Source organism: Mirounga leonina, unplaced genomic scaffold (genome assembly GCF_011800145.1).
Source record: "Mirounga leonina isolate KUSES-001 unplaced genomic scaffold, KU_Mleo_1.0 Mir_201, whole genome shotgun sequence".
NCBI lineage: Eukaryota > Metazoa > Chordata > Mammalia > Carnivora > Phocidae > Mirounga > Mirounga leonina.
The window spans coordinates 25,339,111-25,362,807 of record NW_023270504.1 but is presented as its reverse complement, the minus strand read 5'-3'; the positions used below and the strand labels follow the sequence as shown (position 1 = coordinate 25,362,807).

The 23,697-nt window shown below is 51.4% G+C and overlaps 1 protein-coding gene across 1 annotated transcript in view; it reads right to left on the bottom strand.

Moving 5' to 3' along the window:
• The window catches only part of VWF (von Willebrand factor), a 134,268-nt gene that overhangs the window by 85,819 nt on the left and 24,752 nt on the right, over positions 1-23,697 (bottom strand). Inside the window, exons 7-13 of the mRNA XM_035028418.1 lie at positions 15,935-16,151; positions 14,209-14,331; positions 13,214-13,325; positions 12,819-12,865; positions 4,180-4,316; positions 3,550-3,688; positions 2,383-2,483 (exon numbers count right to left, since the gene is read on the bottom strand). Of these exons, the coding sequence (XP_034884309.1) occupies positions 2,383-2,483; positions 3,550-3,688; positions 4,180-4,316; positions 12,819-12,865; positions 13,214-13,325; positions 14,209-14,331; positions 15,935-16,151 (876 nt within the window). The remainder of the gene's footprint in view (positions 1-2,382; positions 2,484-3,549; positions 3,689-4,179; positions 4,317-12,818; positions 12,866-13,213; positions 13,326-14,208; positions 14,332-15,934; positions 16,152-23,697) is intronic.

Here is a 23,697-nt window from a genome sequence, read left to right as displayed (position 1 = left end):
TGTAAATCCTCTGACCCTGACACTTCTTGTCCCTCTCACTGCTTTATTTAACTCCTCAGGATTTATCACCTTCTAATATATGATATAATTTACTGCTTGGTTGGGTTTCTTCTCCGTCTCCCCCGAGTGGAACATAAAGTAAGCGGGGCAGGGATTCTCATCTGTTTTGTTTCACTGTTGCAACCTCAGCCTCTCGAATGGTGACTGTGCACACTCACTAGATGTGTGTTGTGTCAATGATTGAACAAATGAGTGAGTTCATGAATGAATGAGGTTCTCCTGAGGACGCAGGCTGAAACATAATGCCGGCGGTCAAGGCTGGGCCTGAGCTGAGCGGCGAAATCGGTGATGTCTTCATTCCACCACCCATGCCGCAGCACCCTCTCCTCCCCCCTCATTCCCAGAACGTGAGTGCCCTCATGCCCCCCAAAGTCCCTCTGGTCACCCCCGGGGCCTCCTGTCCCACCATCCCCCACTAAAACGGTAGCTTCCTCAGTCCCCTCAGTCCCCTTGGCTTGACTCAAGCGTAGGCTCGGCCCTCAGATCAAGAGCACCCTTTCTGGGATGTGGGAGGTTATGGAGAAGGTGGGATGGCTGATGGTAGGGTAGGGGAGCACCCTCCCTGAAGACCAGGGCACAGAAGGTGAGGGGGTCAGGAGACTTGTGTTCTCTGATCCTCGCTCTGAACCCAATGACCACGAGACCCAGGGTGAGTTCTTTCTGGCTCCAGAAAGGGATTTTATTTCTAATTGCAAATGAGAGGCTGACAAGATGCTCTCCAAGATCTTTCTGCTCTATGGTCTGTGGTCATAAGGTTTATTTTTTAGAAAAGAAAGTCACTAATATGGAACTTTCTCTAGGACTCCAAGACAAGGGAAAGAATATGGTGTCATGAGGACAGAGGAAACCAAGATCTCATCAGGAATGCCCAGATGCCCATGACAGGATTATACCAAGGGCCCTATAGCACACAGGACCCTGTGGCATCAGAGGGGATGCTCCAGGGGTCTGAGGAATGATCTAGGGCAGCAGTTCTCCAAGTGTGGTCTTGGGGATCCATTGGGGTGGGGAGTGAAGGATCCCCAAGGCCCTTTCAAGGTGTCCACAAGGCCAAAACTATTTTCCTAATCATACAAAGACGTTATTTGGCTTTTTCCCTCTCATTCTCTTACAAGTGTGCAGTGGAATTTTCCAGAGGCTACATGACACATAATGTTGCAAAAGATTGAATGCAGAAGTAGATTTGAGACTCCAGCTGTCTTCTATTAAGCCATCCATTAAAGAAATTGGCAGAAATGTAAAACAATGGTATTCTCACTACTTATTTTTGTTTTAGAAAACATGATTATTTTCCAAAAAAAATATTGTTTATATTAACATGGAGTGGGTTTATTATTGTTATTTTTTGTTTGGCATTTTTTAATTGAAATGTCAATAACATACATTATTATATTGGTTTCAGGTGTGCAATATATGATTATTGTTATTTTTAAGTGAATTCGTAAATACATATTTTAAGTCTCGGATTTAATTTCTAATGTGGTAAATATTGACAGATATAACCTTTGTAAAAAATCTTGGGGTCTTCAGTAATTTGTAAGAGTACAAAGGCATCTGAAGACCCAAAAATGAGAAGCACTCATCTAGCAGGAAAGACACTGCCCAGAGCGCTGACCAGCTCTGCCACCAGCCGTGTGTTCGGTGCTGGGCACCTCTCCCCGCTCACCTGAGCCTGAGTCGCTCCATTCATAAAAAGGCAGTGAAAACCACCCTGCCCACCTGCTTCGGGAAATTTCCAGGGGACACAATGTATAAGGAAGCTCTGTGACATATATGGATTGGTACCCAAATGTGCCTCTGGGGCCACAGAGACCAAGAGGGAGTAGCCCCCCAAGATTGCAAAGATTGCAAAGGCCCAGGGAAGGGGTGAGAGATCTGGCGGTTCCCAGTGCAACCCTTCAGGGGCAGAACGGTCTGCACCCCTGGGGTGCACAACTCAGGGTCTCAGCTGCCACTTCCAGACTGGTTCTTCCCTTGCTGCCCACTGTGGGCACCCCCCGGGAGACGTCCCCTGCCCCCAGGCTTTGCCACAGCCAGGAAGCTGGGCCACAAAATGCTATCTCCTAGCCCCTGGGGAACCCACCCAGTCTGGGGGCCCCTGGGGTGCCAGAGCCCCAGAAGTGAGAACCCCCAGAGCAAACAAGGGGCGTCCAGACAACACCAGTCTCTCATAAACAAGAGAGGCCTGTTCCTCCCTCTGGGGGCGTAGGGCCCGGGGAGAGAGGAATTCTTCTCCCACCACAGAAAGCCACTCTGCCAGAGCACAAGAGGTACTTTGTAAGGTCCAGGCTGCAAGGCGGCAGTGGCCGGGAGGGCACCTACCATCACCAGCAGCCTCCCACGGCCATCCCAGTCCATCTGCAGGTCCTCCCCGTAGCTGAGGCGCACGGAGGCCATCACGGTGTGCTGGATGCGGAGGTCACCTGGAACCGAGCAGGGACAGGATTTAGCCCTTTAGCCCAAGATGGGGAGAGGGCAGGGTAGTGAGAGGCAGATGTATAGTGGAAAGATATGGAGTATCTCACAAAGGACTGTAACAATGACATCAAGGAGCTGGGGACAAGTGGGGATGTCCATGAGGTTGAAGGGGGTCTCAGGAGGAAGATTAAGCAGGATGGGCGTAGTACAAAGAGGTGCCCCAGTATCCCGGCTGTAGCCTGCCATTCACTCTACTGCCACAAGAGGGCGGCAGAGGCTCCTGCATCCTCGGCGGAGGCAGCTCGGCCTCCCATTGAATCCCGGACTCGGAGCCTTCCCCCAGGCGCTTCTGCCCTTGCACACCACTCGTAGGCTGTGTGATGCTGTGTGCAGAGCTGCATTCAGCAGTTCTCCGTGGAGACGAGGTGGGAGACATACCTCTTACCCTGGAGGAAGGGATCTCACAGGGAGACACACAGCATTAAACACATGTGGACAGGCTGTGCGCAATGCCAGGATAATGGGCCACAGGGTCCACAGAAGTCATGCACAAGAAGAGGGAGAGTGAAGGTGGCGATTATGCCGCCAAAAGGGTGTGCTGCCACCTGGCAAAGTCCCTGGATAGGTCAGTGTTTCCCACAGGTCACTGGGTCCCCTGGCTTTGCCCCATGACATCCTCTGGTCAGACCCATCACCAGCCACCCCCTAATTTCTCCGAGTCAGTCTCTGCTCCTTTCCCATCTCAAAGCAGAACCAGAACCACTGTGCCCAACCCTCAACTCGTCCCTTTGGCCAAACCAAGTGAAAATCTTGGTCCTGTTCCCGGTCTACACTCTCTCCCTGGCCTGGAGCAGCTCCCTATCTCCAGACAGCTTCCTCCACTCCTCCTTCTCCTCCCTCCCCTCTCTCCTCCTTCTCCTCCTCCTCCAGGAAGCCTTCCTTTCTTGCAAGGATGCATGCTGAAGATACCCACCCCTCCAGTGATAGCTCTCCTCACAGAAGAGGTGAGCAGGCAGCAGGGCTGAGGGGTGAGTGGGACCAGCCCCAGGCCTGGTGGAGCACAGAACACACCTTGCAGGAGAGGGATCTGGACATCCTGGCCGTCCATGGACACGCCTCCCCCGTGCTTCAACTTCACAAGGCTGTTGTGCAGTCGGGGCAGGCGGACAGTGACTGAGCGGGTGCAGACAGCATCCGGGTCATCAGCACACTGCCAAGAGGGCCACACAGAGTGACGTCACCACAAACCCCCCACACGGCGCCCCAGCCTGGGACCCATTTACTCAGGGAAAGAGCACAACCCCAGGCAGCTTCTGGCCTGCTGAGGGGAAACAATTCCATTCTCACAGAATGGTCTCTGTGAGTAGGCCCCCTGGAGGTGTGCCGGGACAAGGCCCTGAGCCCAGCGCTCACCGCTGCTCAGCTCACCACACCCTTTCCCATCCTCCTCTTGTCTTTATAAAGAACTCTAGGCCTCTGGCTGTCTTCCTGTTGCTTGGGCCTATGGTTCCAAAGCAAATCTGGGACTCCAGCCCTCAGGAGGAGCCGTGTGCCCTCTAGATTTCCCCTCCTGGCTCCAGTCTCTGGAGAAAAGAGGGATAGCATGTACCACAGCAGCTCAGACGGGACCACCTTGCACCCCCCCCACCCCCCCCACTCCCCGCCCATCACCGCCTCCTGATGGGCAGCAGGCCAGCTCACCTGCACAGTCTCGATGACAATAGAGAAGGTGTGGTCCTGGCAGTCCTGGGCCAGCAGGTACTGGCAGACCCCACTGAAGGTGAAGTACCTGTTGTCAAAGCTCTTGAAGTGGGATTGTCCTGTGATAAGACACTCCCCTGGAGGGATGCAGAGGGAGGCGGTGAGAACAGGAGGAGGGGAAGCCCCCTGGCAGAGGGGGAGGGGGGCAAACTGGGCCCCTCTCGTGGAACTCCACGACGTTCTTTCCCCACACCGGTCTAAAAACGAGTTCTACGGGAGGACTTGAACTCAGGTGCCAGTCCTCAAACCGTGAGAGGTCAGAGCTGGATCTTTAGTTCAATGCCTCACTTTATGGAAGAGAAAACCAAGGGCAGTGACAGAGCCATGCGCACTCAGGGGTGGAGCCCAGCCTGGAGCCTGCAGCTTGAGCTCTCGGTTCACTGTGGCTCCCTGTCCTTCCCCACAGCCACCCCACAGGTTCTGGCTCTGCTGGGGTCAGGCGCCACTTGGTCCAGGGACAGGCCTTTCTCTGCACCAGCCTTGTGGGGGGCTCCGGGGCACAGCCCCACCCAGAAGAGTCCCCTGAGGCAAGCAGGCAGAGAGGCCAGCCCAGACAGAGGGCAGAGGAGGGGTAAGGCAGGCATTCTCCAGGCTCAGCAGGGCAGAGGCCAGGGGGCGGTTCTAAGGCCTCTTCATGGGCATGTCCATGTGGTGACTTTAGTTGGGGCCAATGGGGGACCAGGAGGCCATCTGCCCATGATCTCAGCACCGCCCCAGCTAGCTCCCTAGCTCAGGCTGACACATCTGTGGGTGGGTACAAGGACTCCCCTTCATCACCCCGTCACGCAGAGCCCTCGGCTCACCCCCAACCTGAGTCCTGCTCCATCCTGCCCCAGACCACAACCCAACCATGTGGCTGGCCCAATGCACCTCAGACCAGAGGTCACACATCCCGGGGAGTATCCATGCAGGGGGGACCTCTGCTTACGTCTCCAGTGATCCCCTACAGGCCCCACCCCAGCTCAGGGCAATCTGGTCCCCAGGGCCCACAGTGGGCCCATTGAAGCTGAAGTGGGCATCTGGATCCCTGCCCAATCTCCTTGTATGTATTTCCTCTCATCTGTGCCTTCTACTCCTTAGAAAAATAAATATAGACACACACCACGGCCATTCCATAAAGTTGGGGGCCCTCCTTCCCACACAGTCACCCTTGACCTCTAAACTGCAGACACTTATTCTCCAGAGCACTAATCCCATCGAAACCTAAAGTTCCCCCTAAGCGGGTCTTAGAGCCAGTCCCACCTCGGCCCACCCCCAGGGGCTGATGCTGGGCTCTGTCACACAGTCAGGGGGTCCTCAGAGGCCATAGGGAGAGTCCAGCTGCCCATGTGGCAGAGACAAGCTCCACAGGCCCCCATCGCCTGCCACCTCAGGCCCACATTTGCAATGAAGGGCCTGGCAGGCACAACTTTGGATCCAGGTGTGTTGGATCCAGGTGTGGTCCTGCCTTTGGATGTGTTGGAAGGCAAGGGTAGGGGAGAGTAGCCTCAGGTCACTGTGAGTGTCCTCTGACTGGTCCCCAGGGCGGCTGACCCCAAAACGGCATGGGCACACTCAGCCCACAAGAAATTAGGAGAAATTAGAGAGGCCCAAGATCATTATCAGCATCACACTCTGCGATAATAAGAAATATATATTTGGTCTTTATCCCTGGTTCCTGACACAGAGCTCCTAAGGAACATCCTGGGTGATAGGAGCATCTTTTGTTCTAATGAAACCACTCTTGGTGGGCCCCTGCGTAGCTTCAGGATGGGGGCTGGTCACCAGAAAAACCCAGGCAGGATGAAAGAGTTGGAACTTTCAGCCCCACCTTCCAACCTCCAGGGACAGGAGGCAGGCTGGGGATTAATGATCGATCATGCCCGCATAATAAAATCTCCATTAAAACCCCTACACAAGAGGATCTGGAAAGCTTCTGGGTTAGTGAATGTATCCACATGCAGGAGGGTGGCATACCCCAATTCCACGGGGACAGAAGCTACCGTGCTCAGGATCCTTCCAGTCTTTGCCCCATGCACCTATCTTCAGTGATTTGTATCCTTTATAATATCCTTTATAGTAAACCAGTAATAGTAAGTAAAGTACCCGAGTTTTGTGAGGCACTCTAGCAAATTATTGGACCTGAGGAAGGCATTGTGGGAACCCCCCAACTTGTAGTCAAGTCAGACAGAAGCAGGTACCCTGAGAGCCCAGTACTTGGGATCAGCATTTAAAGTGGGGCATCTTGTGGGACAGAGCCCTTAACCTGCAGGGTCTGCACTGATTCCAGCTCATTGGTGTCAGAATTGAATTGTAGGACACCCAGTTGGAGTCCAGAAAGTCAAAGAATTGGTTGGCTTGGGGAAAAATCACACACATTTGGTATCAGAAGTGTTATAAGCAGAAACAGCTCAGGTTCTCCCACGGCAGTACCCCCAAAAAAGAGCAAGAGTGAGGGGTCACTGTTCATGGCAGGCAGTAAAGGTCGGGGCAAAGGTCGTCCCAGCCAATGTAAATGTGCTGAAATTCCAAATCCACTGGTGTCACAGGAAAGCCTTTCTCCAATGGTTATTTCTCAGAACCCACCATCATCCTGCAGAGTGATATGGCCCTTTGTGTCAAACATCTTGACCCCATGGCAATAGAATGGGTGGGAATTCTTCCCCTGACCTTTCTGTTTTCTCAGGCACGCTCTTATCTGAGTATGAAAGTGGGCCTGCATTATCTCCGACAAGGCCTAGGAAAAGAAGGGTCAACGAAAAAAATGCACAAACATTCAAAAGCAAAACTTCCAGAGCTAGAATCTAATCACCCAATCTGATTTCCTGCTCTGACCCCCACTGACTTGTGCTCTGAAGTTCCTCAGGAATCGAAAGTCTAAATATGACATTTAGCTTATCAACTTGGTACCACTGAGGGATGGAGCTGTGAGCGCAGGAAACCGAACAACACAGATGTAGCTAGCGGTTGGCCCTGGGAGCTGAAACATTAGCCCGAACGGGGGGCCCCAGGGCACGCTCACCCATCCTCTGCCCAGAGCAGGACGGCCAGGACATTCCCGGTCAAGTAGCTGGTCAAGCGGCAAAAGGCAGCTCCCAACCAACAGCTGGCCCCCCACCCAATGGAGAAGGTGGGCAATAACAGTCTGGTGAATCAATGAAGAACAGGTGATTTTTAAAATAGCCTAAAAAGTAGAACAGCCGGGAATTAAAGCAGATCCCCTACATGAATAAAGATCTTCCCTCGTTGGGGCCCCTACGTGGCTCGGTTGGTTAAGTGCCTGCCTTTGGCTCAGGTCATGATCCCGGATGGAGCCTCACATCGGGCTCCCTGCTAGGTGGGGAGTCTGCTTCTCCCCCTCCCTCTGCCTGTCACTTCCCCTGCTTGTGTGCGTGCTCTCGCTCTCTGTCAGATAAATAAATAAAATCTTTAAAAAAAAGATCTTCTCTCGTGAAAAAACTGAAAAGAAATCTCTCCTCTGATGGAAACGCATGACCTCTTCTAAAAGAAACCCTTTTGTCTGCAGCACGTGAGACCTCCAGAGGGCTCCTCTGCTCAGCCCATCAGCTTCTATCCTTTGCCATACAGCCTACAGAAATGTCAGGCCCTAGGCCTTTCGCAAAGCAACACAGACTCCCCCAGTGGAACTTTTCACCAAAGCCTGCCTCTAAATCACAATAACATCATCTCTCCACCTTTCCAAGCAATCCGTGGGTGCATCTCATTCACTGCTTCCATGAGGCGGTCGTCACTAGCCCCAGTTCACAGATGAGGAAAGTAAAGCACAGAGAAAAACTCTCCCAAGGCCCAAAGTCCTCAGACAGGGATTTACACATGGGCCTTCTGTCTGGCTTCAGAGCCCAAAGCACTTGACACCACCCAACCCTGCCTCATGGGTTGGCTCCTGCAGTTTCTCATAGGCCTGATTTTGTGAGGGCTAAGCCTGAGTCATTCTGAGCCTGGGCACACATGGGCCCTTGCCAAGGGGCCGAGGTACAACTGAGTCTGGATACGGAGACTGAGTGGAGAAGAGCCCTGGCTTCTTCCTTTTTTTTTTTTTTTAAGATTTATTTATTTATTTGAAAGAGAGTGGGGAGAGGGGCAGAGGGAGAGGGACAGAGAATCTCAAGCAGACTCCCCGCTGAGTGTGGAGCCTGATGTGGGGCTGGATCTTACAACCCTGAGATCATAACCTGAGCTGAAACCAAGAATCAGATGCTCAACTGACTGAGGAGCCACCCAGGCACACCCCCCAACCTTTTTTTAAAGATTTATTTATTTATTGAAGAGTCTTGGCTTCTAAACGTGGAACACTGGCCTGCCCTGAAGGAGGCCTGTTGTGACTGGTATGACTCCAGTATTGGCTGGGTCAGGCCCCTGGGGAGTTTCCATGAACTTGGGCATTCGGATACCCCAGGCAGCCCAGGTACCTAGGAATACACGTTCCCACTGGCCAGCCATTGGCCCTGATCACTGTCTCCGTTAGCCAACAAGGAAGTCTGTCTGCCTTCCTGGAGGCTTCAGAACAGACAGCTTGAATCCTAAAGTTGAATTACAGGCCTGGGTTAGAAGGCATCAGAAATTATCTGGAACCAAACGAGTAAAAAGTTACACCAAGGCCCTCCCCTGCCCCACGGCCAAGCCCAAGGCAGGCCTGGGCTCTGTCTGACCCTCCTGCCCCACCGGCCCCAGCCAAACCCTCCCTCTGACCAGACCTCCCCAGGCCAGACTCCTTGGGCTTGTGCCTATGTCTCAGTCCTTCTCTGATCCTGCTTAATGAGGCAGCCGGGACTGTGGGGATGAACACCACGAACGTTTATTGAGTGCTTGCTGTGTGCCAATAACAGCTTCCGTGGGATGAAGCTGCTGTTTGCATCCCTGTGTTACAGATTAGGACACTGAGGCTGCAAAGGATCAGGCAGTTTGCCAGAGTCACCCAGCTGGGAAGTGGGGGGACTGGAATTCCGGCCAGGCTGCCCAAGTCCACCCCACCGCCCATGCCCCCAGCCCCCTGCTATGCTACCTGCCCATGGATATAGAATGGGCAAGTGAGAAACCCTCCACTCACACCTTCCCAGCTGCAAAAGAGAACATTCCACACTCTTCCATCAGGAGTTTGAAATTATTTATTCGAGGAACAGTCCCTGTTAATAGGCATGCTCCTTCCTCATTGACCCTGACCAAACATTTATGGTTCAGTGGGATCCAAATTAGTAGAACTTTTCTGGGCAGCATGTGTTGCAGTGGGGAAAGGAAGAGGAAGAGAGGCTTGGGGTTACAGAAAGGGAAGTCTGGGGAAGCCACAGTTTTGCCTGGAGCTGCCCTAACTGCTAACAAGAACAGAGGGGTGCAGTGAGCAATGAAGGCCTAAAGGAGCATTTAAGCTCCAGCCCCTCCCCATATAGATTGATGCTCTCCTGGGCAATTTCTTCTCCCTCCCACACCCCATACACAATACTCCCTGTGCTGGGCAGCCTCTAAGATGCTCCCCCCATGGTCCCACCTCCTGTATTCATGTCTTTGGGTGATCCCCTCACCTTGAGTGTAGACTAGACATGTTGACTGGTTTCTAGTAAATACAATACAGCAGAAATGAAGGATGTCACTTTGGAGATCGGCTTTTTAAAAGACGATGGCTTCTGTCTAGGCTGTTCTCCCTCACTCTCTCTGAGGTCACTCACCTTAGAAGCCAGCTATCATGTCATGAGGCATCCTCGTGAGAGGTCCACATGCTGAGGGACCAAGGCCTGCCAACCATCACATGATTCAACTTCAAAGTCCCAATGGAGCCTTCAGATAAGACCACAGCCCAAGTCAGCAACTTGACTGCAACTTTCACGAGAAATCATGGGCCAGACTCAGCCACACCCAGATTCCTGACATACAGAAACTCTAAGATAATAAATGTTTGTTGTTTGCTAAGTTTGGGATAATTTGTTACACAACAATAGACAACTAGTACACTCTCATCTTATCCCAGAGAATCAAAACCCAGCTGTCTATTTCTAAGATTCACAATGTCAGCTCTTCCAGGGACTGTGGAGAAGTCATAGCCTGCTCTTTGCTATGCTAGCAGAGTCAAGCATATTCCCTACCAGGACCTTCCCCTCAGAAGCTATATCAGCAAATGTCACACTGGGGGCATAAGATAGCCCCACTGCCCACTGAATCATGGCAAGGTATGGAAATACACCTGTGTGCTACAGGTTGAAATGGAGTGGGAAACGACCAGCTAAACTCCAGAACTTGAAAAAGAGGGTCAGAACTGAGGCTTTAAATCTACAGAGCAAGAGCTTAGTGATTGTGTGGGCAAAACATCAAACCACTCAGTAGACTGCAGAGTTGGAACTGGTTATCTTCCCATCAAGGCATCAAGAAAATTTCTTACATCCGGGGTGCCTGGGTGGCTCAGTCGCTTAAGCAACTGCCTTCGGCTCAGGTCGTGATCTCAGGGTCCTGGGATCGAGCCCCGCATCGGGCTCCCTGCTTCGCGGGAAGCCTCCTTCTCACTCTCCCACTCCCCTGCTTGTGTTCCCTCTCTCTCTGTTAAATAAATAAAATCTTAAAAAAAAAAAAAAAAGAAAGAAAGAAAATTTCTTACATCCTCAGCAAAGCTATCTTCTAAATTTTGAACTGAAGACCAGGGAATTATAATCTGTCCCAGACCAAGCATTCCATCATGTACACAGTGAGTGTTCCAATCATTGTTGGATGGATGGATGGATGGATGGATGGATGGATGGATGGATGGATGGTTGGATGGATGGATGGATGGGTGGATGGATGGATGGATGGATGGACAGATGGATGGGTGGAAGATGGTACCTGTAAAAGGTAGTTATTAAGAATTCCTAATCTGGGTGTGCCTGGGTACCTTAGTTGGTGGAGCGTTGGACTCATGATTTTGGCTCAGGTCATGATCTCATGGGTTGTGGGATTGAGCCCCACATAGGGCTCTGTGCTCTGTGGGGAGTCTGCTTGAGATTCTCTCTCTCCCTCTTCCTCTGCCCTTTCCCCTGTTATCTATCTCTCTCTCTCTCAACTAAATAAATAAATCTTTAAAAAAAAAAAAAAAAGAATTCCTAATCTGGTAGTCAATCTAACAAAAGACAATAAACGAATTCCTAATTCTGTCCATTGTGGCTCACAGATCTTATGCAATGAATGCTTATTATTTAGATATTAACAGTGTTTTTGCAAGTCATTTGCAGCAACCTCGTGTCTTTCAAAGGGCTCCTTAGGTCTTTCACAGGGTATGATGATGTTAAATTGGAGCACTGATATTCCTTGTAAGAACAATCTTTTGTCCTTCATGCTTCCTTTAAAAATTGCACAGAAGATAAACTGACTGGTTGGCCATCCCTGAGCCAGACGAATTTACCTACCCCTAGTGCCCACTTTCCATCTAGTTCCAGAATTTTCCCAGTGTGATAGGCATTGGGTAAGATCCTAAGTGACCCTACAGCCAACAGGCCCCAAATATGATCCCAGTATCCAAGTTCAAGCCCTGTCAGCCCACCAGAGCTAATGCGGCCTCTTGGGGCCAAAGGGAGGGGAGCCTGTTATCTGGCTATTTGCCTTGCAGTTTTTGATTGCGCTCTACAAACCATGGGAACCCAAAAAGTAGTATCCAGCATAGAAGCTGAGGCTGAGCTGGTCTTTAACTAAAACATGGGGCCTCTCCTGAGCTGTTGATAGCAAAGACCTTCCTGCAAAGGAACAGATGGAGGACAAAGAAAGAGAATAAAGAGAAGGGCAAAAGCAGCAATCAGAGAGGTGTGAGTTTGAGTCCTGTCATTGTCTCTTAGCAGCTGTGTGACACTGAGCAAGTTATGTAATCTCTCCTGCTCTGTCTCCTCTTTTGTAAACCTAGAATAAACTGTACCCGCCTCATAGGCACGCATGTCAAGTGCTTAGCACAGAGCCTAACACATAGCAAACACCACGTGAGTGACCACAAAGGGGAAAATTATCAGGAGAAGAGCCAGGGTAATTGGGGGGTGAGGCAGAAGGGAGCTTCAAACGGCCCAAGTTTGCAGCAAATAGAATAGAGTTGGAGCCAAACAGAAGACCCAGTAAAGGGGAGAGATTATAAAGCAACTTTTCCTAAAGAGATTTTCCAGGGAGGGGGTGGGGTAGAAGAAATCATTCGGTGGTCTGATCTTCCTAGCTCCTGGGCCATTCTAAGGTCTTCCTATCAGGCATTCCAGAAACTTCTCACTTTGAATTTAAGGAATTACCGGGCCCTTCTTCCTCTTCACTTCCAAAGAATTTGCATCATCTTTGTTTAGTTGACTGTGACCCTACAGTTCTTACAGTTCATTGAACCATAATGCTCTGAGCAAACAGATGAGAAGAAAAGGACAAAAAAACCTTAGTGCAGGTGCATTCTCACCTTTCAGCTATGCTGAGTGTCCCTCTGCTGGCCCACAAGTGGGTCAGCACAGCTGGGATCCCAAACCAGGGCTGTGGTCAGAGGGTGGTATCCAGCCGGTACAGAGGCCACCTTCTCCCTGCCTTGAGATGTCGCCCTCTCCATCTAGCAAGGACTACATACCATTCCATCCAGAGAAGGGGGGTATGAGCGGAAGGGTGCCTACCTGGGCATTCTTCATTGCTGCAGATCCACAGGCTATTTCGGCAAATGCTGTTGGGGAGAGAAGCACAGGTCGTGGCTAGTTGTGCAAACACAAGGGCGCATGAACACACCTAGAGCTCATCACAGACACCACAGCCCCCAAAGGGAGGGATTTGGGAAAAGAAGGGAGCTGGTGCTAGGGGGGGTCTTTATGAGGCTGAAGGTGAATGGCACAGGGCTGTGGCCAAAGAGGGAGGCATCTTGGAGATAAGGCTGAGGGGGAGAAACCCTGATGGAGAGAGAGAGAAGAAGAAAATCTAGGGGACCCAGTGTCCCTGGAGATTCCCCCACTGCCCAGCATCCCCGTCCACTGCCCTTGGGCCACCTTCCCAGACTTCACGGCGCAGCCCCAGGTACCAAGTGTTGCAGTCCTGCAAGAGGGAGGAGCCCGGAGGGTACCGCTCCCCGGCATGCACACAGGAACACTCAGCCCTCCCCACGCAGCGGCCTTCATCCAGGAGCTGTCCCTCTGTGTTCAAGGACATCAAGGCAAAGACTCAGTTTATCATCATTACTCATCTCCCAGCTACAGAATCCCCGTGGGTGATCACAGCTGAGGGCTTCTTCAGGAAGCTCAAGGAACCTGTTCCATGATGTTGCTCTTTCCCATTAGGGCCATACAGGGGGGAGGGAGATTATTAATCTCTCTCTACTGTCAAAGAAATGGGGGAAAGAGCTTTGCTCAAGGTCCTCCAGTGAGGAAGGCATGAGTCTAGGCTGAGAGCGTCTCCCAGGAAGCTTGAAGAACTTGTATGACCCTTACTTTCACATTAACGCACTGAAAGAGAGGGCATTATTAACCTGCATTGCACAGATGAAGAAAGGAGGCAAGAGTTTTTGTTCAAGATCGTCCAGCGGGGAAGTCATTAGTCAAAACACACAGGCCTCACTCTCAGTAATTAAACAGCATTTTTCACCAAAGCTCACATGGCCTCTCCTGAGAAACACTTTCTAGTGCAAAGCTCTTTTTCAGCTGAGCTCACATGGCAAACCCAGGAGACGTTTTAAAATATCTTTCACCCAGACCCGTGCCCTGACACGAAACTGAGAAAACAAAAGTGCCGCTCAGATCGGGCCACGTGCTCCCCAAACAAAGTCACTGTCGGAGCCCAGACCATCCTTCTGTTTCCGAGACACACGCGCTTTCACGATCCAGTACAACAGGAAAACAGAAATTAAAAATAACCCCCGGCTCAATCCTGATCCCTCTGTACAAAGACATTTTAAAAAATAAATAAAAGGCTTCTGATTTCAGCAATGGGTGACAAACACAAGTGGCCTTCATCTGGCCTCCCCAAGCCAAGGGCACTGGCAAGGTCTGGGATTTGTGAATAAAGTGAGAAGTTTGTTACCAGGGCAGCTGCAGCCATCCACGCATTGCTCCTGACACACTTCTTGGACGTGCAGGCTCTGGCAAGTTCTGGTGCAAGGGGACACGCACTCCTTGTACTCCATGCCTGCCGGGCATGCCGGTCCTGAAACGGAAAACCCAGCAGTCTCCCCGGAGCACCCCAGAGAGCACCTCCTAAGCCACGCCGTCCGCAGAGCCCCTGCGCTCTCTTGTCTGCTCCCCTCTGTCTTCAGGGCCCCAGGGGCCAGCTCCACCCCAGTGGCACCCCAATGGTCCAAGCGCCCTCCAAGACCACCCTGCCAACCACCCTTCCCCTGAAGGGACATCTTCCATCTTGTAGAGCCTGGCTAAGACTCAGCAGAGTCACCTGGGACCACCACCCCTGCCCCTTGGTCATCTGTTTCTCCATGAACAGCTTGGTATTTTTTTTGTTCCCCTATGATCTGTCCCTTTCACCTAAAACCCTCTCGAGGTAATATCAAACTCCTCTAGGTTAAAAATAAATGTCCTTCTGGGGCCAAGCGGCTTCCTCCATTACATCCCTCCTTTGAGGGCTCCTCTTCCTCATGAAACTGGCCCCAGTCAAAGGCCCCACCCAGCACAGGATACACACCATTCACACCCACTTTCCCCACATGGGTGACTTGCTCCCTATTTATTTTCCACTGTGTTGCAGGACTGTCTTCAGAGCCTTATCACCTAAGCATCTGTCCTCCCCCGCTGGACCCAGCTCCTCCTGGGCAAGGACTGGCTCCCCTCCTTTGTCTCTCAACCCTGTGGCCGACTGATGCTTAGAGCAGCTGAAGAACCGGAACATACCAATGACCTTTCCTGGGCTTCGAAACACCAAACAATTGCTCCGAACCCCTTCTCCTCCAAGAGGCATCTCCCCCCTCCAACCCTATCTTCAAAGACCTAAAATAACAGCCACCAGACAGCGGAGAAACCAGCTGCTAATAGCCACCTTCTCACGCCCCCACAGCAGAGATAAAAGCTCTAATTTATAAGCGGGGGAAAAAAAACACACACTGAAAAACGTGTGTGCTGTAAATATTTGGCCGGCTGTTCTGTCTCCATCAGCCAGGATGGCCTGTGTAATTATGGCACTGTCCATCTGCATGGCTTTTGGTCCATGGTGGAAAGTCTGGGGAGAGAGGAGGCTTCTTGCAAGGGAACCACAGAAGTTCCTACTTAATTATGATAATTTGGGGATGGTGACAATGACAGTGAGCAGGGACCCAGTGAGACTGGGAGATCCAAACCACGGGCGTCACAAGGTGAGGAGGAGGGAAAGGGGAGCCCTGGGCTGGGAGGAAAGAAGGCTGGGTTCATAAAAGAGAAGGGCTTATGGAGAGCCTGCCAAGCTCTGCAAGATCATAGTCTGGACAACTCCCTGCTCCTTGTCAACAGGCAGGCGGCGAAGTCGTGAGCCGAAATCAGGACAGGTGGGATTCCCGTCAGAGGCAGGGAAGGTTCTCCCAATCCAGGGAATAGATTTCCTGAGGGAGTCCCGGGGCACTGAGGGAGGCATGGCCTAGAATGGAGGCAAGGGGACAGGTGCCAGACAGCCTTCCCAGCTGCAGCCTTTAAGGGAAGGGACGCCCCCTGCGGGCCAGGCCTCTGTGATCAGGTGGCCCAGGAGCATGACACAGCCCGAGGGCTTCCCTAGTGACACCCCAGGACAGACACCACTCACCCCCAGCCGGGAGCGTGGGCCGCAGACTTACGGCAGGTGCTGTGGTCAGTCCAGCGGTACAAGATCATCCCCTGCTGGGCACAGGCCCGGGCGTACTCCAGGAGGACCTCGCAAGGGCACCTCAGCCCCCGGGCACATGTGCACAGAGCCCTTTCGCACAGGGCCACGAAAGGCTCAGGGTCCACCAGAGGGTGGCAGCGGGCAAACACCGAGGCGCTCTTCAGAAGCCGGCACTGCTCCCATGGGTCCTGCGGGAACGAGATGCCACATGGTGAGGACAGGAGCCGTGTGGCCCAGGCTCTGCGGGGCACTGGCTTATGTCTTCCTGGACGTGGCTCTGCGAAGATCCCGCCCTGCCTGGAAAACCGGGGACGCTCCCTCACACCGGGCACGGAGTAGGTGCTGATCAACAGTTCCCAAACTGAACAATCTTATCAATCCAGAGGATTCTCGGAAATGTCCCCCAGATCCTCTGCCAGGCAAACGCAGTCCTTGGATTTACCACCTTGTTGATACCCTCAACCTAACAACACAGGGCGGGGTCGAAATTGTTGCTTAGTACTCTCAAAACACAGTAGTACAAACACTCCTACGTATTGTCTTCGTAAACATCTCTGCATTCTGTGTTCTAATGATTCTAACTGCCCTTTTTTTTTTTTTTTTCAGTTTAAAATCTCTGAAGTTGATGGGGCACCTGAGTGGCTCAGTGGGTTAAGTGTTTGACTCTTGGTTTCGGCTCAGGTCATGATCTCAGGGTTGTGAGATGGAGCCCTGCATTGGGCTCCCACGAGTCTGCTTATCTCTCTCCCTCCCCCTCTACTCTGCCCCACCCCCTGTCTGTCTCTCAAATAAGTAAATAAATAAAATCTTAAAATCTCTGAAGTTGGGAGTCACAGCTTTGGAAGCCATTCCCCGTGATCTCCTTATTTGCAGCAAATGAAAGTTTTCTTTATGTGACAAAATAAAATAAAATAAAATAAAATCTCTGGAGTTGGGGTGCATCTTCCAACCCATCTAGGAAGCAGGGCAGAATGTCACAGCTGCCCCAGGTCACAGCAGGCTGGGTGCTGGGGTGTGGGGTGCAACTCCGAAGGAGGCCCAGGGCCCAGCTGGGTGCAAGCAGGTGGGCATGGCTGGTTCCCTGCACCTGTTAGAGAGGCCGCCGCAGGGGTTGCTCGGCTGCAGACATGAGGGCAAGGACAATGAGCCAGCTGAGCCACTGCTGAGCGTGGCTGCTCCCTGCATGACCCCACCTGTCTGGCTTACCTGCCTTCAGATGGGAGACTCCACAGCCACTGCAGGGCTGAAGCCCAGCCCTGCCACTCCCGGGCGGGAGGGACTGAGGCAAATGCCCTCACCTCGCTGGAGAAGGGCGTCCTTGAGTAACACAGGAATAATCCCAACAGGTGCTGCCTTGCTGGCGGTGTCTGGCCCTGAGCCAGCGATCAATGAATGAAGACCACTGTAGTGGGTCCCAGGACCACTGAGGTCTTGGGTGATGACCCGCATCCTGCCATGTGCCATCCCAGGCATTTCATACAGGGGAAACTGAGGTCTCTGCAGACCGTGCTGGGAAGAGTCCTGCCCTGGACTTGTTATGGCTTCACAGCTCCGGATCTGAGTTTCGCCTCTTGCACCTGCTAGCCGTGTGACCTTGGGCTATTTCTTAACCCCTGCTCTCTCTGTCAACTGGGGATAATAACGACAGTTCCTATGTGATGTGATGGTAGTGGAGATTGAATGAAATCAGGCAGGTAAAGGTTTCACTGCAAAAATGATGACTCCATATCATCATTATGGATCTCCCAGCCACCAGAGAGGTCCCTTCCACCCTCGCTCCTCCCAGGAGGCTTGTCCTCCAGAATGCTGGGCAGCTTAGCAGCAGGACAGACGACATCTTTGTCCCTTTCCCCCTGTCTGCATCTGGGGGAGACTGGGCTACACCAGGATGAATGGTTGCCATGACAACATGATCGCTTTACTAGTATCTCAGAGATTCTTTTGAGCGAGGGGATGGAGGAGGGACCCTCTCTTCTTTGCCACAGGCAGGTCTGAGACTCTCCTGAGACTCAGGAGAGGAGGCCAGGGACTGCATCCAGCTCTTTCCATTCTGCTACACTGCCTGACCCATGAGACAGGCCCCTCGGAGAGAGATGTTCCTGGGCTCTGAAAGGGCAGCCAAGGGTGCCCAGGGAGGGCCAGAGGCTCGGGCTCTTGCTGGCCATTCTCCTCACCCACAATTTCGAACCAGAGAAAAACCAAAAAAGGCGGCTCCACGAGTTTTTTCTAGTGCTTCTGCCGTCACCCCACTGGGCTGTGGGACAGCGCCTGGAGCAGACACTATAGCACGGGACAGTCCCGCAGGGACCAGGCACCTGGGGTTCCCACCAGCATGGCACAGTGTCAACCAGAGGAAAGAAGAGACTCAGGAGTCCAGCGTCCCCTCCCACTTTGAGAGTGATGTGAGGCAGAGTCCAGCCTGGCCCATCTCCAGCTGGCCCAAATCTGTCTGTCCCCTGCTCAGAGGAAAAGTGGGACTCATCCTCCAGCACATTTCCTGGGGGGTCCCTTGAGATATTAAATGGTTTACAGAAAGCTGTAGCAAGAAGGGTGTTTTCTGATTACTCACCTGCAGGATGGGAGTGGATTTCTGCAGAAACAGCCACCTCCCTTCTTAGAACAATGCCTCTGGCCTCTCCGTGCGCACCTGAAAATCTGGCTAGGATATCTTTCTCAACAGAGACAAAAGGAAAAGTCTGTCTTCCCATCTTGCCCTCCGATCTTCTTCTGGTCAGCTCTGGCCTGAACTCGGCCCATGAGGGTGACCACAGTCTGAGGGTCCCACTGCAGTGTGGTGGCACGTCTAGCTTGCCACCTCTGCCTCCCAGCCTTCCCCGCTCCACCACAGGTAGCCTGGTCAGGCCAGGCCAGGTCCCAAGACAGAAATAAGTCCAGGATGGAGCCAACACTGTGTCCTGTCAGACCCTGGAGAGAGACATCGGCAGGTAGGAGGTGACCAAACCTTTACTCAACAAGCACTGGTCATGTGGCCTCTAGATCTCTAGTGTGTGCCCAAGTCAGTACATAAGGCAAATCTGACTGCGTCCCACCCCAGCTTAAAGGGCAAAGTTCTAGCTCCTGTGTCTGCAAACAAACACAATAGCTGTTAGCAAGGCCAGGTCTTCCAGGATCTTACCCTGGCTACTCTCCAGCTCATCCCCCTCCGGCTCCCAATCTCACACATCACCAATGTCCCCTGAACAAATAAAGTGGTTTCAGACACCACCTTGGCACCCACTCCCACAAACAGGCCCTTCATAAGCCTGCAACACCTTGCAAGAACACAAACCTCCTCAGGGAAAGGCCAGATAAACAGGCTTGCAGATTTGGAAACTGAGGCATGTACAGAAAAGCATTTACTAGATCAGCGGTTCACAAAGTGTGGTTGGTCCAGGAACCCCCTACAGACTCCCAAGATCCTTGCAGAGCTTCATAAGATCAAAACTACTGTTATAATCATACTAAGATGTTATCTGGCCTTTGGGCTCTTGCTCTTTCATGAGTGCACAGTGGAATTTCCCAGAAGCTCCATGATAGGTGATCGCACCACAGACTGACTACAGATACTGACATGGGAATCCAGCTGATTTCTCTTAAGCCAGATAATAAAGAGATTTGCAAAACTGTGAAACAATGCCATTCTCCTCTCTAGACATTTTTCTGTTTGGCACTTATAGTGACCTTTATTAAAAAGATGTCATGTTGTTAAATATAATATGTTTATTATTTTTTAAATGAGTATGTTGTAAATTTCTCTGTTTTATTTTCTAATATAATACATATCAATAGATAATCCAAATCCATAATCAACAGATAATCCATAGAAAATCTCTTTCATGTCTTCTATTATTCTTAAGAATGTCAGGGGGTCATCAGACCACACAGTTTACAAACTGTGGTAGCGAGCAGGGCTCAAAGCCTGACTGCATCCTACAGGCCCGTCACCTGTCACCAAACCACAATTTACGTGGTTTTCCTCCATGCCCCCGGCCCTCCCCACCTGTTTCCTCCACCAGTTAGACAAAGGGATTACAGAAGACAGAGCATGGGTTTTAGAAGCAAGGCTGCACTACAGTCCCAACCCCATCACTTCCAAAGTGTGTGTCTGTGGGAAAATGATCTCGCCTGTCTGTGCCTCTGTTTCCTCCCCTATAAAGAAGGCAGAGTGGAGACTGAAAGTTGCCTAGGATCTGTTCCTCCCTTCTTTCTTAGTCATAGCACCTTCAATTTTCAATCTTTCAATGATTCCATCTCTTCGCCTCCCCAGCAGCTGGGAGTAGGCATAACTAAGCTTTTGTCCAGTAGGACGTAAGCAGAAGGGTCATGGACTACGTTCCAGACAATGTCCTCAAAAGGAGAGGGTGCTTCTTTCTTAGCCCCTTGTCTCCCCACCAATGGAATGTGGCTGTGATGCCTGAGGAGTGAGGCGCCATCTTGGACCATGAAGTGGAAACTCCATGCCAACAACAACAGGGAAACGAGACCGAAGGACCCGGGATCTCAGCACCAAGGCATCCGGTGCTGGCCCTGCATATCCCACCTGAGCTTCTTTACAACGAGAGAGAAACAAACTTCTCTGTTACTTTGGGTGTCTGGTCACTCACAGTGGGACCTATTCCTAACTGACACAGATAGCAATACCTACGGAAGCCGGTTGCTGCAAAATAAGACTGGACAACTTTACATGAGAAAAGCAATCAAGGGCCTATCACTATTGCCATTGGCCTACTGTCAATAGCAGCCACACAGCTCGAAAATGGCTTCTCCGCAGCTCTCTGCTGAGCCATTCTGGCTGAGACACAAGCAACAGTCAGCTCATCTGCACGCTCCCAGCGTGTCCCTGGCTCCAGTGCCCGGCATCAGCTACTTCTATCTTCCTTCATCTCTTGTCTGCAGTGCCAGAGGCTGGCGGGAGTGATCCAGCCCCAGCTCCATCAGCCCATGACTTCACCCTGCCCGGGTGGGTATGCAGACCCAACTGCAGCCCAACTTAATCACATTTGCAGTTCATTGAAGAAGTCCAGGCCTCTTCCCTGGAGATGCCAAGCCCCATCCGAGGGAGCAAGAGAGAAAAGCAGCACATCTCCCCAGCGGCAGATAGCCGGGGAGGAGATCTAAAGCTTAGCTATTGTGTTTGTTTGCAAACAGCTGACCAAGGAGAAGGGAGGGGGCATTCCTAGGACTGAAGTGAACAAAGGAAGGCGAAGCTAATATATAAAGTGCAAGATTGTTCACCCAGGCCCTGATCTTTCCAGCCCTGGGGTGGGTGCCCGGCAGCTGCCCCTGGAGGAGGTATGGAGGCGCCTGGCGCCTGAACAGGTCCAGAATAGTGGGTTCAAGAATTCACCCCCGTGGCAGGGCATAGTTTCTCATTGGTCAGCTAGCAAGGATGGATGGGGGAGGGTTGCTGATTCTATTTATATCTTCTGGCTGCCCTGGGACTCCCACCCACATTCCAAGATCTGGCTCACAAAGCCCCCATGAAACTGGTCAATAGATTTCCACCAAATGGATGGGTTTTTTTGTTTTGTTTTGTTTGAGGTTTTTTGTGTATGTGAAGTTGGACATTCCTCCCTCTGAGATGATTGGGTTACACCCCTCATAAGAAGTAGGGGAACTGGATATGTCACAGAAGTCCCCATATCCCAAAGGACCCTCCTTACCCTCTGCCCTGGTCTCCTGGGAGGTATGTGAGCAATTGTCAGGAACCAGGGCAGGGCTCAGTGGGCTCGGAGGACACAGGCCAAGCACCATCCCCAGGTTCGCAGTTTGGGGTCTGTCCAAGCCCTGGGATAGAACCATTCCACTCATCCTGCTCCCAGTAAGGAAAGATCATAGGCTCTGTGCCAAGAGCTGATTCCCTGAGCTGCCATACCTTCACCATTCTTTTGGCAATTTGTCACCTACTGACCCAAGATGGCATTTATGTCGTTCTCTTTCATAGTTGTTCAGTTTCCCGTATGTGTTTTGTCCCCTGAACAAGATTGCAGAACCAGTCTGTGTAGTTTACTATCACCCAAGCCCCACAAAATACTTCAATAAATATATACGCATGGGTACCATCAGATTCTTGTTCATTCTTGTCCTCATCAGGGGAAAGAAAAGGAAAAGAAAGCCACTTAGGGAACATTTTGTTAAAGGATTTTGAGATCGTTATGTTAGGAAGCCATTTGAACTGAAAGCTTGAGGACTAGGACCTTATCTGACCCTCCTCAAGGGTTTGTCAGATAAATACTGCTTGACTGGGGGGAAGTCTCTGAAACCCTGTGGCAGCCCCTGATCTCTGCTATAAAGCTAGACCCCAAAAGCACACTGGTCAAGGTCACCCCCATCCCACCACAAGCACACGGGCTCACTACCACTCTGACTTATGATAAGCCTAATATTCCTGACATCGATGAAAAGAATTTCTTCTGCTCCAGACACCTGCCTGAGGTTGCTACTGCTCCTACTCAACGATTGACCACTGGAAGGCCAAGTGATAAATGGTGTACTCGGCCTTCTCAAGAAAGACTGGTCATCTTGAGGACCAACTCTGGGGAGGTATACGGAGAGAACTCTTGGGGCTGGGGGACTGAAAGGGTCCTCACATTCAGAAGGCAGCAGCAAAAGCAGGAAATGGCCTTCCCAGTCTGGGAGAGGTGATCCTGGAGGAGGATGGCTGCAGCAACGTTTCCCAGTGGAAGCGAGGTCAAGGTCACAGCCATTGAGTATAGTTCTGCAGGGCGTCCAGTGCATGGTGGCAACATGCTGGGGGGTTATTGTTCACACTGTAGACACCACACAGGTACACGTACATTCTATGCACACTTCTAATGCTTATTATGGCAATTTCCCAACAGGCTGTGGTAAAGTGCCTTGAGGAAGGGGCACCTTTTTCTAATTAGTAAGAATATTAGGTGGACTAGCTGCAGCTTCCTGTTGTAGTGAGGACTGAGGACAAAGACAGGACCCCTTCATAAGGTTCAGTCCTTGCTGACAGTACCCAGACTAACAGAATGTGAATTAAAAAAAAAAAAAAGGCCACCTAAGAATCTTTCTAAAATGTTCATTATACAGTAGAGTTACCTGCAAATTAACATCAATTATCTGAGCATTTAGAGCTTGGGGCTTTTTATTACTAGGTCTGCACCCTGAGCTCCAGACTCCAGCAGCCCTGCCCTCTGTTTCAAAAGCTAAAAAATACTGGAAATTTGCATGCAATCAAACAAGCCATTATTCAGTCCCAGTAGAGAGGCTCCGGGGTTTTGTTGGCATAACAAGGAAACATTCATCCCCTAGGTATAAGTAATATGACCTGGCTCAGAATTAGCTGACTCCTTGCTACAGTGTGGAAAGAAGGAGAGCGCCAGAGAAGCGGGGAGAATAGATTCTGGCGGCTCTCAAGAAAAGTTCTTTGGTCAGTGTAGCCTTCCCCGGAACACTCTGCCACTGCAAATGGTCCTTAGAGCCACAATGGCAAGAGCCTGTATGTAATGCCCATTTACCAGACCTGACTTCTGAACCTAGGGGCCCAGGGGATGAACGAAGCAGGCAGAGAACAATTCCAAAGCCAGCACTAATCACCTCCCAGGAGATGAGTCATTGCGCTTCCCAGCCAGTGAGGGTGCCCCGATCTTGGGTGAACACAACCTGATTGGCTGAGACCAAGCCAGGTCTGTCTTCTCGGTAAACAACCTCATACTAGTGCTGAGCTTAAAGAAGCTTGTGCCCGGGGAGGTCTGGCGTGTTTGG